This window comes from Tachypleus tridentatus, chromosome 6 (assembly GCF_004210375.1).
Source record: "Tachypleus tridentatus isolate NWPU-2018 chromosome 6, ASM421037v1, whole genome shotgun sequence".
Lineage (NCBI taxonomy): Eukaryota > Metazoa > Arthropoda > Merostomata > Xiphosura > Limulidae > Tachypleus > Tachypleus tridentatus.
In genome coordinates, this window is record NC_134830.1 from 66,499,234 (window position 1) to 66,520,473 (window position 21,240).

At 30.0% G+C, this 21,240-nt stretch overlaps 1 protein-coding gene across 1 annotated transcript in view; it reads left to right on the forward strand.

Moving 5' to 3' along the window:
* LOC143251635 (rho GTPase-activating protein 23-like) overlaps positions 1–21,240 on the forward strand; it is a 102,506-nt gene that overhangs the window by 73,654 nt on the left and 7,612 nt on the right. Inside the window, exons 12-20 of the mRNA XM_076502900.1 lie at positions 3,011–3,100; positions 6,984–7,181; positions 7,446–7,626; positions 8,544–8,677; positions 12,792–13,100; positions 14,521–14,610; positions 15,881–16,006; positions 16,611–16,758; positions 19,952–20,530. Coding sequence (XP_076359015.1) covers positions 3,011–3,100; positions 6,984–7,181; positions 7,446–7,626; positions 8,544–8,677; positions 12,792–13,100; positions 14,521–14,610; positions 15,881–16,006; positions 16,611–16,758; positions 19,952–20,530 — 1,855 coding nt within the window. The remainder of the gene's footprint in view (positions 1–3,010; positions 3,101–6,983; positions 7,182–7,445; positions 7,627–8,543; positions 8,678–12,791; positions 13,101–14,520; positions 14,611–15,880; positions 16,007–16,610; positions 16,759–19,951; positions 20,531–21,240) is intronic.

The window sequence follows — 21,240 nt, forward strand, 5'->3', positions numbered from 1 at the left end:
CAAAAAAGAAAAGGAAAATTAAATGAAACACAAAATGAATAATTTCACCCAGTTTTTAAATTGCTCAGTATGATGCAGTGTGGGGCCCCACATTTAGTGACCCCTTTCCCAGTAGATATGGTTGTCATTTGAATCAGATAATTTTAATAGGGTGTGATAAACCAACATTGATAAGAATGTTTGGGTTTATTACTGATAAATGCTGTGAACACTTGAATATCTAGAAGATAAATATGTAATGATAATAGTGCACTATTAGCATTGCATCAAATTACGGTTAGGAAACTAAACATTTCTTACAGGATCTTGGAACCTTGATAAATATCAGTGTAATATACATAAATTTTAAATTTCTATATCTAAAAATAAGACATTTGTAGAATACTGTAAACAACTTTCGTAAACAAAGGGTAGTAGTTTTTTAATCATAACTTTGAAAAATAGGATGTTGAATAATGGTTTATTAATTATGAAAGTAATCATTTTGACCCTCCTTGGATTTATCCAGCAATCATAACTCTGTATGGTAACTTAATGTACTAAGTTTATCCTCTTAAAATTTCTCAAGCTTGTAAATGCCACATGTTTGTTGTAAACAAAATATCAGATTTCATAACTATTTTTGTTAAAGATTTGTCTGTGAATTTATGAAGTTTTACTAAATCAATACAAGTGAAAGAGAATTTTTGTTAAAAACAAATACTTATTTTCATCTTACAATTTAATTTTTTTTCTAAATAACCTCTAGAGCCTATGAAATGAGCATCAAGTGTTTTTTTTAATTTGTGAAGTTTAATTTTGTGTACATTATTCTTTTTACTGTAACAGAGTAATTCTCATATCTGTATAGAAAATCTGCAAAGTTAGCAACAGTCCTGCATGTGTTTTTACATCATGTGGGTCTGCTGATCTGCCATGCTATTCACTGTATTACAGAAATTTATCTTGGAAATTAGTATGTCTTGGACTTTGCATCTCCTTGCTGTTTTATTAATGAAATATACTTCCTTAAAAACTGTAATGTGACCTCCAGTGGCACAGCAGTACCTCTGCAGATTTACAGTGCCAGAAATCAAGTTGCTAAACTTGTGTGGATAGAGCATGGATAGTCAATTGTGTATATTTGTGATTAATTACAAACAAGCAAAAATTGTTGTAACATATTCCTTTATGTTTAGTAACATTGCACTTGCCAATTTTTTTCTAAATTTGTCAATCTAATAAATATACTAAGAGTTAAACATGTTGCTAGACTGAGCAAGTATAACAGCAGGTTGCAGTGTAAATTCAAGGGTCCATGGTTCAGATAATGTTGCAAAATTACACTTTGGTCTATCAACTCAAATTTAGGATGGCTAGTGCAGATAGTCTTTGTTTTAGCACTGCTTGAGAAGCTGAAACAAGCTGCTTCCTGTGATAGCATGGGTCACATCTGTGGTGACACAGTACTGTATTAACATGTGCAAACTATTTTATAAAGTGTGCTTATTTTTTCTTATATTTATCGTAAATTTTACTTTGTACTTCAAAATATCTTTAACTGTAAAATAAAAATCAGTTTTCATGTAATTTGTTTCACTTAGTCTTGTGTACTTTTATGGTGTGATCAAGAGATTGAATATTATTTCTTTCCTAACTACGAAAATATTAATTTTTTGTACTCACTCAATAATACAGAAGTAAATTATTATTACTTATTATTTTAGTTTATTTAATAATAAAATGTTTGCACTTAATTTTTATGTTAATAACTAGTCTTAAAACCTGTGAATATAACTTAAGGGTGAAATTTTTGTTTTATTAGGTTTCCAGTTTGAATTTATGCTTTCTTTTAAGATTGCCTAAAGCCTTTTTGTTTAAGGAACCAAAAACATAGATATAATAGAAATATATAGAAATATAATAGAAATAGTCACATTTTACATTATATAAAATTCAGTTTTGACATAATGCCACTTTTTGTTATTTCCATTATAAAGGACTTAAATCCTAAGAAAAAAAAATCATCAAAATTTAATACAGAAGGACAGATTAGTATATTTACTGTTCAGAATCGTGAAATATTAGACAAGATAAAGTGTGCATTTTATTTTTGCTTCTCATTTACCAGATGTGTCAGAAATGCATTTTGTAATGTTGTGTGATTGCAATATTTTGCATCATTTGAAACCCAGGTTTCATTTTGACTCATTGGATCAGTCTCTGGTGATGAATTAAATGTCTTGCTACCAGACACAGATATTTTATTTGGTTTATCAACAGCATTATTGTCTGAAACACTTCATGTATCACAGTTTGTCATTTCACACTTGCACATAGAAGTTGCTTCAGTAAAGCTAGCAGTAATATATCGCCATGTACATATTGTGTGTGTATCCTTTAAGAATACATTTTAGAAATTTGTGACTTATCCTTATTCAGTACTGGAATTTTTTTTAAATTATTTTGCCTTTTTTGATTGTGGCAATTGTAGCTATTGTTTTTGGTTTTTCTTTTAAAGTTCTTTGAACAAAGACAGAACAGTGGAAAAGATAATAATGGAAAAACATAACACTTGCATTATATAAACATATCCTGAATCATAACATGGACTGTACCTCAGTTGGCTGATATGTGTATTAACACTTTTACTAATAAAGCAGAGAACAATGTTTCGGCCTTTTCAGTGGTACCTGAAGATGACTTAGAAGATCAAAATATTCTCTGTTTTATTAGTAAAAGTGTAAATACTCATACCAGCTGCCTTGAGATACATTTTTACTTCAAGTGGGTTTCTGGTCATCATGAACAGCATGGACTGTTTTTTCTGTACCTTGGTTTTTTAACATACCAATTATGGACACTTTTAAGGTTGATGAACAAGATAGTCTTTGGGCTTTAAGAAGATTAAGGCTGACACAGATTTGAATTTTATTGAATAAAATACACAACTTGAGTTGATTAGTGCTGAATTTAAAGTGTTTATAAAGAATCCATTGAAAATCTGTAATGCCACCTTTCTTTTTTACAGCGATCTAGTGACCGTTCGTGGAGGCCTGTATGGGCAGTTCTTGATGCAGAGACGTTTTATTTATTGAAAGAAAAAAGAGATATTACTGAAGTAAGATTGTTTGTTTGTTTTGTTTTGAATTTCACACAAAGTTACACAAGGGCTATCTGCACTAGCCGTCCCTAATTTAGCAGTGTAAGACTAGAGGGAAGGCAGCTAGTCATCACCACCCACAACCAACTCTTGGGTTACTCTTTTACCAATGAATAGTGGGATTGACCATCACATAATAGCACCAACATGGCTGAAAAAGGCGAGCATATTTGATGCAAAGGGGATTTGATCTGGTGACCCTCAGATTACGAGTCAAACACCTTAACCGACCCGACCATGCCGGGCCCTGAAGTAAGACACTAGTAGAATTATTTACAAGCATAGTGTAGTACTACCTGATTGTGTTGAATTGTAATAATTTTAAATACCAGCTGCATTATTAGGAACTTTATATTAAACAGTAAGACACTTGTATTTAAAAAAAAATGAAATGTTTTTCTTCTCTTAGAACATTTGTAAATAGTTTGTTATGATGAAGTTATATTTATAAATTTTAAATCCTCAGATATTGAGTAAGGCTTGACTTCACGCATATCACAATAAAAACGAATCATGGTGTCCTAGACATGTCATTAGAGTTTAGTGGGACCCTTATGTATTGGAATAAGAAAGGGAATTGTGAAATTCTGTAGTCTACGAGAAGATATTTTGGAATCTGGTATTAAGCTATTTTTTTAGCTTAATTCTCTAGATCGTTCTTTTGAAAAAAATCTAAGAGCATAAGGTAGCAACTTATGTAATGCATATTAAAATGTTTACTACATAATAGTTTAAACTGTCAGACTTTATTCATTTTGCATGAAATATAAGTGTTATTATATGTAGAATGAACCAGGCTGTTGCCTTGTTAAAAGGTGCAGAATTATAATGTCATGTAATTGAATTGTGAAAGTCTGTAATGTGTATAATTATTTGGAACATGTCAAATGTATGATGGCATTAGTTCATTGAGCCATGTGTGTTAAATTGTACGTACTATCACTTTGAATGTAGTGAGTGTATTCTTATAAAATAAGGCAAGTTTTTAGTGAACTCTGAAAGCCTACTCTACATCAAAAATATTTTTTAATAATATATTTCTACTAAAGATTTGTGAATTTCTAAAACTTCTATTAAATGTAAAATCATTTTTCTGTTACTAATAGAAATAGTTCTTTTCAACTTGCATTTTTTATATTTTATATGTATAACCTCAAGAACCTAATAACTGAATGGTAGGAGTTTATTTAGTTACAATTTATATTTTTTCTTATTTTCCTAAAATAAACATGATAGTTGATTCTCAGGTGTGCAGAGAAGTTATCAACATACAAAATAATTTGAATAATATTGCAGGATTTTGTATCTACTGTAACAGTAACTCTTGCAGCAAGAAACCAGTAAGTTAGAGCAGGAACCATTAGCTGATTAGTGAAGATTGTAACATGAATAATGCAAAAAACGTGACATTTAACACAGTTTTATAAGATTTTCCCCTTGAATTTGTAAAAATCTTTTATTTTCTTGAAGTTTTGTTAGGCTAAGATGAGAAGTGTCTAATGTTTACATTATATACAATTTTTAGAATATATACATAAAAAAACAATTATTTGTTGTACTTGCTGTGTTGTGAAACTAGTTGGCACATGTGATAATAAAAAGTAACATTTTTCTAGTCCTAGGTGAGTTTTACAGATATTGGTGTCCTAAAATAATTAATGTAGCTTTCAAATAATTTATTTTAAAACACCAGAAATATATCTGTGTGTTGCTGTTGCTAGAATAAAATGTTCACAAACTAATGTAATTTATCTGGCTTTTTGAGTAAGCTGTAAATAGCATTAAAAATTCTAATAGCTGTTCAGAGCAGCAGTAGAATGAGCACTCAAGAAATTTCTATTGATTTAAATTCTCTCCCGACCAAAACTTCAGTAATCTTCATGTAGAATATAATTTACTTTTTTTATTAATTACAAACATGTAACATTAATTAGCAAATAGTCTTGCAAGTCAGACAGATAAGAGCTTCATTAGTGGGTTTGACAGATTTATTTTATCAAGAAGTAACAGGTACAAATTGCAGATCATGTTTTTGTAGTATATTCTCTGAGTTTCTAATTGATTGGAATAATTGGCAACCTATTTAATGCCAGAATCTTCTGAAGCTTGAATATATCATATGACACAATAAGATAGTGTGAAAATTTTTTAAATTTTTCTTAAAGTTATGTAAAAACTTTAATATTATTTAACTTTGAATGTGGTGCTGTAAATGGTTGACACACACATGCAACAGTATCTTAGATAATACGTAGACTTATCATTTGCAATATTTGTAACACATGATATTACCTGGTTATTGAAACATGTCAAAAAGTATTTTCTAGTAATTTGAATATGTGGTATCATTCTTATCTGTCTTCAACATATGGAATAGTGTTATTACTTGGTTATTTAGAACAAACAGGATGGTGATTTCTGATTAATTCCAACATTTCCAATGATGGTGGTAAGCAGTGGTGCTCAAGTGCAAAATAGCATTTCTGAATTCAAAGTTTAATTTAAAATTTAATTCTAATCTATTTCAATAAATTTATGCCAGAAAATAGTGTAGAAATGACTTGAAAACATTATATAATGGTTATTCATTCTGTGAATTGTTTCTGACCACCTTTTTCAGTTCTCAGGTCTATTTAATCCCATAGTAAGGTTCATTTGTATTCTTGAGGATTTTTCAGTTGGTACATTTCCAGGCTCTACCTTTTGGTCTTTTATCATCTGCATTCCTTGAGCCTGTGCACACATCATTGTGGATGATTGGTCCCTTCTGGATCCATTCCACCAGTCAGCAAAATAACAGCCTCATATTTTTCTTTCAGAAACCACAAAAGTGGGCTTCTATGTCAAATTGGAGAAATCTGTTTTGTTACTGATTTTGTCAATCTAAGTGTTTTTCAGTATTCATCTAAGTCCTGCTTAACCAACTCCAATCAGGCTTCAAGCCATGGAAAGAGCCATGAGGTTTTTACTTCTATCTCCTTCTCTTAGTGTTTGAATCATGCACTCCAAACCCTTGAGTCATTCCGTTTCATTACTCAAGAGCAACATTGTCAGTTGCAAATCATGATTGGGTCAGAAAAATGCTACTATTGGTGTACCCTTCTGCCACCTAGTCCCAAAATCTATCTTTTCACAGATGCATCTTGTCAGGAATTGGGAGCATATAATATCTATGGTTACAACATTTTACCAGGTTAACCAAATGAAATGTTGTAACCATAGATAGTGTATTCTGTATATCTGACAGTAAACAAGTTTTTTTTAAGTTGTATTCTAAAATACACCATGCTCAACAATACTGCATGAACATGTTAGTATAACCTAAAATGTTTAGGTTAAAAGTTACTACCATTTAATAAAGTGATTCAGTTGTAGTATATTTTCATACTATTAACTCTTTTATTAGGATGACCTGTTGTCTTCCGGTTGATTGCAAATAATGAAAGGTAGTTTTAATATGCAGAATGCCATGAGTTTGAACACCTACATTTTCTCATGTTTTTTTTTATGTGTAAGACTTGCAAATGAAAGCTAAATGTTAGTGCATTTTTACTGGTAAATGTAATTTACTTCACTAATACCACTGTTATACTAAGTTGTAATCTCACTTTTCACAATGTATCTTGTATGTTTTGTATGCTGAGAAAAAAACTAGAAACATGACAATAAGCTAGCATAGTTTACATCCTGGAAGTTTTGAACAACCATACCTTCTATCAGTTTCATGTAGCCTTTAAATCAACTGTATACTTAGTGTACATGTTTTTAGCAATCAGTGAAACTTTTTATTTCTATTTTCAACACAGAGTTTGATTATGTGAAAAAATGTATGTTTTTTTAGGTTGGTGCTGGGAGTGAGGATATTCAAATAGCAGTTAAATCAAGTTTAACAGGTGTAGCCCATGATTACACAAAGAAAAAACATGTCTTTCGATTGCGTCTTCCTGGAGGTACAGAATACCTCCTCCAGGCAGACACCCATGAACAGATGGTAGAGTGGCTGGCTGCTCTCCAACATATCAAGATGGAAGATAATGAGGTAAATAAAACAACTTTTCATGACAATCTCTGTTTCATACTGATTAAATGCTTTTAGCTGTTGATGGTACTGAAAGTATGAATTAATGTGTACTTTAAGTTTTTAAAAGTTTGTATTAAAGATTTGCCATCTTTTCTTTTTCATTCTTTATAACTTAGTTTTGTAAAAGATTGTTGTGAATATTTTTTAGATTTCTTTTGACCATCTCAGTATTAAACTTTATTCATTTGTTTGTTGTTGAGTATCAAATTTGCTGTTTTATAGGACTGGTTAAATGAACCAACATCAGTCTTGGAAAAAGCAGCAGTGTTTGAGTTACAGCAACTGTGGAACACAGTTGGTCGTCTTTCCCCACTCCCAAGGCCTATCAAGAAATTTGCTATGCGTTATCGTTCTCCTACAGGGAGTGCTTCTGCACCAAAAGCTAGAAGAGCCTCTCATACTGGTATTATAGCATACAGTAGTCAGTGTGTACACATATATCTTACAGTTTATGGTATTTTTAATGAGATTTTATTTCCTGTGACTTAATATAAAAAGTGTGTATAAATGCATCATATGGTGAACTTAGTTCCTTCAAAGTCTTCAGTATGCTTCAAGTCTTCTGCTTGTGAGTTCTGTTGCTTCATTGCATATGTGCATACTTTCTGCAGGAAGCAGGCTATTAGTCATTGTGAATTGAGTTGGAGCTCTCAATGGCTGTCTGCAAGCAGTTTTTCTCAGGTGGAAGAAGTGATCATGACACAAATAAGTTGACAAATGTATATCTAATCACTGTGCTACTGAGAGCAGATTTTATGGGTAGATAGGTTGCATTTTCTGTATATGGCATAATGAACTGACTCCTGTGTACATTCAGTACCTTGTGCACTCTATGCCACAACAGTGTCAAGCAGTTATCAAGTCCTGATTGGAGTATAAAATAATATTGAAAAAAGAAACAGGCTCTGAGACTACTTTTCGTCAATCACGATTAGTGGCATTAAATATAAATCTCTAGGTTTTTGTACTCGTAAAAGTTGAGCATCTGTTTTAATATGTTTGTCACATTTGGTTTGTGAATAATGCTGCATGCATTTCTCTAGACAATTGAAGTATGAATCATTTTACACAACACAATGTCCACAACCATTTTACACAAATTCTGATACCTCCACAGTGCACAATCTTGTAAAACATTATAGGAACTAAGAAAAGTTTGAAAACAATTGGGTGGTGCAATGAATTTTTCCCCTCATTGTGTACACACACAGACACACGTGTATATACAATTTATATTTAGAAATAATTATATTTACGAAAAGAAACATGCAGCATTGTTTCTTGTATGTCTTAGGATTTACGCCATTACTTTTTTCGTAGACGAATTGCCCAAATCTGTTGCTGCATGGCGTGGCAGAGTAGTTCATGGCTTAAAGAAATTTAACACAGCACCAGCTAAGGGAAGCAGATCAGGCCTGCGTCTTGAAGAATACCAGAGCTCACAAAATAACCAGGTGTGTAAATTTCTGTTGAACATTCCGTGTTTCTTAATTAATATTTTCTTTCATGTCAAATTAGTCTTGGGTATAAGAGGTGTTATACTCACATTATATTTACGTGTCGGACAATTAAACAAGGGTTCCATACATGGTTTTCAGTAGAAGGGTACAGTGTGTTCAACAATGCATATTAGATTCAAGAAATTTTAAGTATTTAATAAAATGAACAGGGACAATAAAGGAAAAGAAGCGAGCCACAAGTAAATGAAAAAGAATAAGTAACAAAATATTAGAGTTTATCAAGATGAAGTCTTCTTAACTTGCATAAGATTCTAATGTTTGCTGCAACAAGAAGTAAAAGAAACTGCACAACAAAAAGATTTTTAATGTATTTATTGTTAACCCTACCTAGAAGTGTGGGATGATATGCCATCCTCATTGTTTGTTCAATGCTAAACCTATTTACATGAAATTTGTATGCCATTTTATATATATAGTTATTACTATATATGTACAGTATGTAGTTGTGCATGAAAATGACTTATTTTAAATTTATTTTATTTGATTTTTTATTTTAAATTCAGCTTTAAAATGTTTCATTTCATTCTGTACATAAAATCATATTAGTGTATCCAGTAGTTATTTCATCAATCAGAATAAGTAGTGTCTGTGTTTTAATAACAACAGAATACTCATTTTCCTATCTGTTTAGACAAGTTCTTACATACGAAGAAAAACTATTTAGAAAACTAAAAAATAAATAAAACTGAAGTATTTTAAATATTGTTAAGCAGAAAGTTCCATTTAATATAAAATCAGCTAGGTCTATCTTGCTTTTTATTTATCAGTTATTTATATTTGTAAGTAACAAAACACTAACAAATATTAAAAATGTTGAGCAAGCTAAACATAACTTACCCTTTCTTCCTAGGCCTCTATTGGTATAAGTGATATTTCTTTTAACAGTATTATTCTGTAATAGTTAGCATGTTTTTGGTAACTATGTGAGTACTTCTATTTATGAATTGTTTTAATAATAAATATACTAATACTTAAATTTATAATTTTTTTTGCGGATAGTTTGCTGTCACAGAGCTCCTAGCTTTCTCACTAAATCTTAAATATCTTTACATATACGACTATTCCTGTAATTTTAAAACATGTAGAACAGAAAAGGATAATCACATATGAAAACATAGTAAAAAGAAACTTCAAAACAAATCCCAGCTTTGTGGCTTGTTTCAAAGTTTTGTAAACTTCATATAAGAGTATTTTGTTCTTTACCATGGAAATATCTGCTAGTCACTTTCCCAGACTCTTACATTTCTGCTTATTGGAGTGCTATTTATTTTACATAAATAGATGAAAATATCTTTCTAATCATGTTTATTCATTTGTTTTATCTTGTTTGAAAGGTAGTGTTGCTGTGGCATTATAAAAGACTCGACAACAAAGTTCTTACATCTGTGTAAGAAATGCCAAGGTCAGGATAATTGGAAAGCTATGTTTTGAAATGGGCAGGAAAATTTGTATAAAAATGTACAAGAACTGTATACAGGCATGCCTGTTGGAACTGCAAAGAGGTCGAAACTCAAATATTTTAAAAATTTTCTTTGCAATTTACACTAAAAATTTTGAGTTATTGAATATTACCTCTTGGCTGTTTTTAAGTTAAAGAAATTGAGATAGTTAGAATTTATATTTAATTTTAAATTGTAAAATTTATTAAGCAAATGTGTCCTTATTGCTCTCATAATCATAGCTAACTGCTCAACAGCCCTCATCGTATTAAAATAGAGCAAAGGTTCTCAGTGTTAAAACTCACAATCATAGGTTTCTTAAATCAACAATCATTTTTATTTTACATTAACAAAATAAATCTATAGGTGTACTAGCTTGTACAATCTTCTGTACCACCTATTGAAACAAGTTTAGTCCCATTATAGAAGGCATGATACATTAAGATGATGAACAAAATATAAGCTTAACTAAGTAATAGTTGTGAAGTGCAACTTTTATCTAAGTTAAATGGTTGCTACAAAAAAACCATTCATATCCTATTTATAGGATACAGAATAGCTACATGGAGGAGACCTACAAGAAAATTTATACAGATTTAGCTCAGTATAATTAAATAAAAATATACCTTTTTTAAATTGTGGAAGGGTAAGATTAGTATTTCTTGTAACTGTTATTAATTTCTTTCTTATTGGTGTGAATGACACAACTAATACTCTAAATTAATAAAAATTAAATATATGCTGCAAAATGTTATTCATATTAATTAAAAGGACAGGAAATCACCTTCATTAGTACTTATTACTATTGTCTTTTTACATGTCATTAGCATACCATTTTATATGTATTAATTTGTTTTTAAGAACTGCAATCCTATTCTGTTTCAAGAGCTCAGATTTCTTTTATTACCAAGTAAATTTTAACCCTCTATTAGGGTTTAATTATTTTTGCAACCACCAAGTAACCATGGAATAACATGAAATAACATATAATGTATTGAATGTGTCATAAAATTTGGTGGGCTTTTACTTTTAGTAAACATAAGTCTTTTGTGTACAAAAAATCATTTTTAATTGAGTTTTATTACCGAAGGTTTGTCTGATTCAGACTTGACTAAGCCCTTATTGTTAAAAGTAAAAAAATAACAAAAAACATTAAGAATGTTCCAGATATTATACAAATGAGAAATGGAAACTTCATATTACTTAACAGAGGTAAACTGTTAAGAGCCAAAAGCTGTTTAGAATAAATAACTAATTTTATTTTTTTATTCCTCTTTTGCCTTGTTTAACTATCATATCATTGTAACAAGCTGTAAATTGCTTGGCAGATGCAAGACTCAAGTTACAGTGTTGAATTATGTAATGTATGAATTTCTCACATGTGTACCTTATAATGAAGTTTTGTTTGGTATTTTTAATTTATATTTTCTGATTTAACTAAGTTTCTAACAATAAATAAAATTCCATATAAACATTAAATTTAGTACTTGAGTTGAGGGACTTGTCCTTTTTTTTAATCAGACTCAAGATGTCTATAAAAGTTAAACCTAATTTTAACTTTGATTGTTGTCAGTACTTAACAGAATTTTTATTTATTTCAAATATTCAATTTAAAACAATGACATACACTGAGCTATAAGTGCATTAAAATAATTCCCTTAGCTCACCGAGTGGAACTTGGTGATAGTAGCTTTGAATATGTATGCTTAATAACGTAAAAGCTGTCCTAAGAAGGAGCTAACTTTATAAATAAATTGTTAAATTCAAATTTCTTGTTTTTATTGGTTATTTAATTTAATAGAATGTCACAAATTTATTGAAATTTTTGGAATGACTGTGTAATAGAAAGATGTAGCATGTGAGTTAGACTTTCTGATTATGACTTAAGTAAAACAAGGTGATTAAGCTATGAAGTTGTTATGTCTCAACAATACCTATAATAAAAGTTAGTAATTTGCATTAAACTCAAAAGCTGAAGTATGGGTTGAAAGATAGTCAAAAGTGTGCATTCTGGAATGAATAAGTATCAACAGATATAGAACAGTAAGACTGGAATTCTGTTAACATTTTCTTTTCAAGTAATTAAAACTTTTAAGTAGATATATTAACTACATTTTGATGTCAAGTACACTGATGTACATTAATAATAAAGAATTTTAATTAAGATTTGAATGAAACCTGCTTATATTTATGGGGTTAATTGCAAGCATGCATTAAAAAATAATTTTATGTCAAAAGCCATAAAACTGAATTACAAAGTTGTAACAATATTATGTGTAAGTTGTATATTATTGCTGTGATAATACTGAAACCTGTAGCTGTGTTTTAACATCACTATCTATTAAATCATCATTATTTATTTCACTTATCAAATAGTGTAAAATTTCTCTAAAAGATAACATTGTTAAGGGAATTTTTCAGCTTGCTAACATTAAAAAAGAAATGTTTACTTGTTTTGTGTAGCCATAAAGGATACATTTGTTTTTAAAATTTAAGTAACTTGGTTGTTGCCTGTTGGTAGGTTACACTGATAAGAAACTACATTAAACCATTGAAATTGTAACGGAAAATTTTATATCAGTGATTAATTTATTTTTTTCCAAAATTAGTTTGTTCCCCTTGTTGTGGAACTGTGTACCAGTATTGTTGAAGCTAGAGGACTTGACACAGTGGGGATCTATAGGGTTCCAGGAAATAATGCAGCAGTCAGTATGTTGATGGATGCTGTGAACCAACAGTCAATTACCAGTGACCTTCAAGACGCTCGTTGGAATGATGTGAATGTGGTTTCTAGTCTTTTAAAAGCTTTTTTTCGGAAGTTGTCTGAACCCCTCTTTACTTCTACACTTTACCCACAGTTTATTGCTGCAAGTAAATTAGAAAACCCAGTGTTGAAACTTCAAACGATCCATCGATTGGTAAATCTATTTTTGTGCTTGTACTGGTTAATGCTAATGTTTTGAGTTCACCTCTAATATCTTTAAAGTATTGTATCTTTTTTTATTATTTTACTTTATGTAGCTGAATTCTTTGTTTTGGCTTTATACACCTGAAGAATGCACCTGGTAAATGTTACAAAGAAACAAGCTGTGTTATTTGACTTCTAAACAATACTTCTCATGATCTAGTTTAATACAAGTAACTATTTTTTAAGATTACTTTAGGTTGTATTTTCACAAATAATAAAATGTATATATATTCATTCAAGCTGCACATTCTTACAGTTTTACTCTTTTTACAAGCACATGTATTCATATAAATTACTCCTAACAAGGAGCAATAACAACCATTTATTCATTAAAGCTTATGTACAAGAATACTTGAAAAATGTCTTTAAGAACAGATTTTGATTAAATCAAAAATTAATGAACTTGAATTATATAAAATCTGTATAAATAATATTCTTGCATTAGTTTATCCAGAACTTTCCTCTTAAATTTCTTGATCAAAAACTACAAATCTCGTATCATTAGAAATGCAATTGTCTGGGGAGTCTGGATTGCATATGGGCTTTTCCATTCAGAATTACCTTGCCTGCTTTTTGCTTAATTAAACTTTTTAATGCAGTGAGTATGATACATGATGATGCAATGTTGTGGGCATCACATAACAACTAACTTTGATTTCAACTTCAGTTTTTTTATTTGCAAAGTATTTCACACAAGCAAAACTTAACTCACATGTAATTTCTTTAAAAAAACAAAAAACATTACACCTAATACAGTTTCAATTGTCTATCTTGATTTAATTATATCTGAAATATGCACGCATAGTTTATTCAAAACCATATGCTTATCACGTGAACACGCACTCAAGTGTTTTTCCATATTCAGCTAAGTTTGCATATATTACAATAATTGCATTACTTTACTTTGCAATAATTTAGCTTTGGTATGTGTCAGAGACTAAATACCTCTTAGCTACTTTGTCTTTACTATGGTTTTTATTCTTTGCTTTTATGAGTTTCATTGTTTCAACTCTTATAACCATGTTGTACAATGAATGCTCACAATTGTTTCATATTGTGAGCACTATTATAAATATCATTACTATATTGTTTACTTAACATGTTGTTTCATTAGATAGTTATATCTACCTGAGATTGTTAGACTAACCATGTGAAATGTTTATAAATAGACCAGGATTTATCAATCTAACATTTAATGCCTACAAGAAAGTGTAACTTAAATGGAATGCCTAAAAAATGATAGGATAAGGAACATTCAAGCTAAGAGCATAACTACTGTGGGTTGCAGGTGTTGCGGGTTGCACCTAGTGTTTTAAATAAATAGCTGACATTTTAATATTTCGTTAATAATGCTAAATATTTACTTTCAGATTCATCTGCTTCCTCGTCATAACTTTGAGACATTAAAATTTGTAATGAACCACTTAAAGAAGGTTACAACTCATGCCAGTTTGAATAAGGTAGGTGAATAAGCATATTTTTTGTCAAAAGCCACAAACTGTTTCTATTACTCAGTTTATTTTTGAGGTAAAACTCATATTATATATTAAAGTATAAAAAGCTGAAAACTAATTTGTATTTGTATGTCTTTCTTGACATGATGTCCCCTGCTGGACATCAGTATGTCCTCGGATTTACAACACTAAAAAATCAGGAGTTTGATTCCCCTTGGTGGACACAGCAGATAGCCCAATGTGACTTTGCTGTAAGAAGACACACACACACACACACACACACACACACATCCCTGATATGACTGCAATGTTTTGTAAAACCTGTCATTTATTTCAGTAAATTCTGACAAATTTTCAATAAATCTTGAGTTAGGAAATTAAATCAGGCTGTGCATTAGCATTCTGAGTTAATTTACATGTTTTATATCTTTTATTTTAATCATACAAGGGTTTCAGTTATGGGAATACACAAGTAACCAGTCTCTAAAGGCAGAACATTTTTATAACTTTAATTGTATATATTTATTTTCGTAAACATCAGTGTGAAAAACATGAATAAAAAAATTGATACCAAAGAAAAATATTCTCAACTTATTTTGTTTTCCTGCAAACCTAAAGACATCAATATGGAAAGTTGTAGTAATTCTGGTTATGTTACAAGTTTTTCCATAGAAACTCATTCTTTACAAATTTCAAGATTTAAGATTCAAAATGTAGCTTTTTTACTTTTTGGTTACAATATTTTATTCAAGAAATTATCTCTCTCTAAACTGCATTTAAAACTTTATATTCACCTTTTTTGTAATTACTGTATTTGCTTGATTTGTTTAATGTTTCCTTTATTTGGTATTTTGGCACAGTGTTTTCATGACATTTTTAAAGACAAATTTCAGTAGTTAATTCAACAGTTTAGATATATTTTAACTAGGTTTTACTACATCAGTGATTAATACATCTAAGTAATTTGTTCATATGTTGGATGCTTATTGAACTTGCTTCTTGCTGTCCACTATTGTTCTATTACTCATGATTTAATAAAGCGTGAATGCAGAGTAAATTTTTATAATGGTAAAGAATAAACCACAACTCATTATTTTTCTTATTATAATCATAGATGGAAAAAGTCAGACTAAATGAAAAGTTTTCTTATCTACAGAATTATTACAACTGGGGAATGGGTTTATCATTTATACTAGTCTAAAATCAGAGTATTTTGGCTTCATTTTAATAAAACAAATTTAGTTTGAACAACTATGTATGTATTTAAAATGTACAGATGGAGGCTCGCAATCTTGCTATTGTTTTTGGGCCTACCCTGGTGAGGTCAGCAGATAATAATATGGTTGCCATGGTTACAGATATGTCCCATCAGTGTTGTATTACAGAGACCATTATTACAAATGTAAGTTTAACATATTTTAAATTAATTTACATCTGTTTTGTTTCCATTCTTTCAAGATTTTATTCACAGAACTACATGAATTATCAGGAGTGTTTAAATCCATTACAAGTGAAATGTGATTACAAAATTCTTGTTTAAAATGCTATAATGCTTAAGATCATTGTGTTATGAGCAAAGCTGAATTTTAGTAAATGTACATAATCATCATGTAATAGGTGTAATGTACTCTTTTAGTGCATAACACAATCATGATACTCAGAGAAGTATTAACTCTTGAAAGTAAGTAATGAAAAATTGTAAAATTAAACAAAAATAGCACAAGTGTACTATGAAACGAAATTATGGATTGTATTTTTTAATTAATATTTCCTCACTGAAAGATAAGAAATTAATACATTTTTTTAAAATACTGGTAAAGTGGTCATTTTGAAATTAATGTTAATACACTAAGTCCTAATGTACATTATTTAAAAATCAATTTAATAAAAGTTGTTCACAGATTTCTATACTTATTACCACATTTTCAGGCTTCAATAATAAGTTTACTCTTGTATTTGAACATCAAATTAGTTGAGTACTAAAGTTCTGATTTAATCTTATGTAGGCTGAATGGTTATTTACTAAGTCACCTACAGATGACTTAGCAAGCTTGCCAGAAAATTGTATTAAGAGGTTGTCAGAACCTCTCCCAGTAGCTGACTCAGGAGCTTTACTTGAAAATATTCATAAAATGGATGTGGGGACTTTTGCAGGTGAGTTCATAACCATAAAAGCTTCTCAAGTAAATTCTATAACTTCTGATACTTTAGCACATTGTTGTAATAATAATAGCTAACTTGTAGTATTACTAATTGGATCTGTTGTTTTAGAATACTTGCAGATTTTTAAGTAACAGTGTCATGAGATACTTTAAATTAAAACTTAGGTTTATTACTGCTAAATGAAATTCTAGAATTAACAAATTCTATAACTTGTGTATTTGGATTTGTCAGCTAATGAAACAACTTAATCTTTGAAAAACAGATAATTCCCGTAGGGATGCAATAGAGTATAGACAAAATGATTGAATAGAAGCCAAGATATATTTCTTTTCATACAAAAGCTCATGGAAGAAAAATGAAATATGAGTGCTACTGCATCCTACAGTTAGTAAGGTGAAATCAGAACGACAAACCATTTGTGATGTTTTAAAATCAATATGTTTAATATTACTTAAAGTAAATTGTATTACTGATAGGTTAGTGAAAATCTTGTCTGTTTAGTAAAAACAAATAATCTAATGATCGTTAGATGACTGATTTACAAATATCAAAATATTCAGTGACATTAATAGACATACTTTCAAAATTTGTTTAAATTGTATTGCATGTATCCCTTAATTCAACTTTCATTTGACAGGAAAACCTAAAAACATTAATATTACAAAACTGTTGGGTATTTAAAGTTTAACAAAATGAAAGATTACTAGATGAATTACCTAAGTTTATTATGATCATGAAAGAAATTCTAGAAGCAGTTTTAAGAATTTTAAATTTCAACATTAATTTTTGTTTTAGATTCAAACCATTTTTTAAATAAATGTGGAAAATTATTTTTTAAAGAAATATCTGCCATTATTACTAGCCAGTTAATTGCCTTTGATTTAGGCTTTTTATAGTAATAAGGAGTGATGGTATGCAAAGTGCTGGGATTGTAAGTCATGACAAAACCTTTGATATCCCCTTTTGTCGTTGTTATATAAGGCTAAATATTATCATAAACGTTTCTTTAAACTTTTGAAGTTATATTTTTGCCTTTTGCCGACTAATTTCTCATTATTTAATTATAGGAATGAGAAATGAACTATTGTCAAAACTCTTTTTACGCTCAGTTGTGTTCATCTTGGTTGTTTTAGTGACTTCTGAAGTGATTTAATTCTATTATTTAATAATTGCTTTATGAATAATATAAAAAACAACAATCCATGATAGAAAACATTTGGTTAGATTGTATAAAAAATATTCTGTATCATGAAGATCTCTAACAAATGAGGAGTATAATTGTATTAACTGTGATAGACATTGAGTGATCGATACTCTAAAAAACTTTTATAATCTGTGTTAAGTAGTGTCATTTAAATTTCAGAACAACTTATTAAGTATGCACAACTTTAGATCAAAAAAGAAAAGGGTTTATCAAACTAGACTCTAATTGAACTGAATTTGTTATTACTGTGGTGTAATGAACACTTTGAGGACAGTTACTTTTTACAAATAGCATTTATCTAAATATGAGGAATGCAGGCAGTGGCATTTGCATACAAATCATCAAATTTCTTCAAGGTGATAATAAAGAAATGATTTTAAGAATTTTGAGGTAAATCATACAATATTTATTAACAATATTTACAGTACAGTAAGTAATACCCTGTTTTCAGCCATTATTCAATATTATATCCATCAAATCTTCTTAGTAGTACTACTTTAAAATAATTTATATTCACTAGGTAGTATGGGAAGAGAAGAGGGCATGGCTGGTTGTAGCTGAATGAATTTAGTTTTATGATGCTTGTATGGTGTCAGATTCTCCAGTTTTGACTGATTAACAATGATCTTTATCCCAGATTTTATTTATTTTCTGATGTTATGCCACTCTTTGGAATGCAGCATGTGGATGCTATTCATGTAGAAAAATGGGAGGGAAAAGTGGCAAGCTATACAATGAACCCTTTGTTATGCAAGGATAGCATCAGATTGAGACTACTGATTTATTCAGTCCAAGGATAACCCTTGGCAAGAACTTTTTGCCCACTTCATGCCTGTTAACATCATTATTCTGAGCTCCTGTCACCACTTGTATCTTAATTTGCCCTAATTACTTTAGTCATTCCCATCCAAGGGGTAATAGGTTGCTGTTAATTTCTTTGACAGTTTCATATTTCCGAGTGATTTGGTACATTTTACTGTATCCTCTTAACAGAAAATCTATTCATACGGTAAACATTGACTAATGATGCACTAGAATACTACGATCAGTAAAACTTGTTTTTAGTGTTTGGTATATTCCATAATTATAAAATATCTTTAATTCAAACATTGCAGAGAAACTACTCTGAAGTATTTCTGTTATATAGTAATAGTTATCTTGCAGATAAGTGTTTTGTGTGTCAGTGTTTCATGTTGTTATTCACTTAAATTTTAGGCCATTGATTATATGTGATTGTTCCAATACTTTTAATTTACTACAGCGACAACTGACATGCCTGAATGTTATAGTTTCTCTGATTTGATAGTTATTCTGTTGTTTTATTGTTTCCAGCATCTGTATTAATAAATTTAATAAATGATCTTGTGATCCAGAAAATTTAGCAAACATTTAATATTTTTTTTATTTTCAGAAACTATTACTACAAGGGTGGTTGTTTTTTAAATAAAAATTTGTCAAGGGTCTTGTGTCAAATTCTATGGTTTGTGTTTGACACATTGCAGTTGTTTGTATGCAAAAAATATTTAAAAAATCATCATCATCAAATCAGAACTTACAACTGAAACCAGTTTAACTAAGTATGGCATGACCATTAATTAAAAGTAAACAAATTAGCATTTATAGTTTAGTATTGTATGTTTTGTCTAACACACATGATGATTAACAATTTCCTACTTGCCTTTTATCTTTTGTTTTAAAGCATAATCATAACTATTTGATCTGTTAGTTACTGTTTTGAGTATTAGGAGGTATTTAAATTTTGTGTGGTAATTTTTAAAAAATTTGTATTATGCATGCAGAATGGACAGAAAAAAGCAGTGGAAGTAAGTTCAGGTTTTTAATATGACATGCTTTTTCTTTCTTCTGGGTAGGAAGTAGTGGACGTGAATTTGTCTCGTCTCTGATGAGTGTGGCTCATCGAAAGATGTGGCATAGACATAAACGAGAAGCTATACATGGTGATGAGCAGATAATTGGTAGTGATAAAAAATCTTCCCCCTCCTGACCAACGACGAAAGTCTCTAGATTACCATAGCAGAGAATCAGTAACACAAAAACAAACAATGAGTCAGTCCATGTTTGTTCCCAGCAGCCATGAAAAGTCCCTGAAACCTCCTCAACCACAACCAGATTTATCCCCTTCTTTGAGCACTTCTGATGATTGTTCTAGCCTTACATCTTTATCTTCACTGTCTACGAATAAGCCTATATCTGATGGCCAAAGGGACTCAGAATCTCATACTGAGACCAGAGTTAAAAGTAAAGAGAAGGGGAAGCTATGGGAAGGAATAAGTGATGAAGTGGTCTTTCATACATATGAAGAACTGTCTGCTTTAACAAAAGAAAGAATAAAATCTTTTGAACAGGAAACTAGAGCTCTACTACAGCGTGATCTGTACAGACAACAAGAAAAGTCCAGTCATCATCAGGTTGCTCGAGAGCAAATCGAACGAGAATGGCAAAGAGCCAAGCAAGAGATGGAACAAGACGACCTATTAGACCGAATAGCCGATGACCCTTCTTCTCTTGCTGATTTATATTCGGATCGAAAACACCAAGGTGATTAAACAGTGTAATGTTATATTAGTTAATTCATGTGTTAAAAGCTACTGGTATGTTTAGCAAAGTTAAGCTGGTAGAAAAATATTATATTGACATTAGATAAAATTTAAAATACTTAACTAATCCTTATGAATAAATATTTCAACTTTTCTGTCTCTGGAGTGGGATTTCAGTTTGTAATTATATTATTTCAGATGCTTCTTCAGAATCACAGCATTGTCTTAGCTGTTTGCATTCATGTTATGATATCTGTTTTACGTAATTTGTTCTTTCAACTTATAATACTCTTCATTTCCACTCTAATAAAAAAATAGCCTTTGGTTCTGTTAGTTTGTTTACCTTAATTGTGATTAAAAGTCACAAAAGTATTTGTTGTGCTTTTATTTCTGTAGTAGGTATGGAACTGTTCATTTTTAACTTTTATTCTAATGACATTCCAGGGTACTAGTATTGCAACTAACCTTGAGAAAGTTTGGATTAATGTAATTGATCATAATTTGTTAGGTTTTGTATTCTGTTATGCCTTTCTCGGTCACATTAAAGTAAGTTTATGTTTCTAGGTTTTGTTTTTAATTTATCTCAGCTAAAGTTGCATTCATTTAAAGTGAGCATTAATTTTTAAATTTGAAAAGTAATTGATTAAATTTGAAGTATCTGGCTTTATGGATAATAAAACATGACATGTAATAGAAACCAATAAACAATGT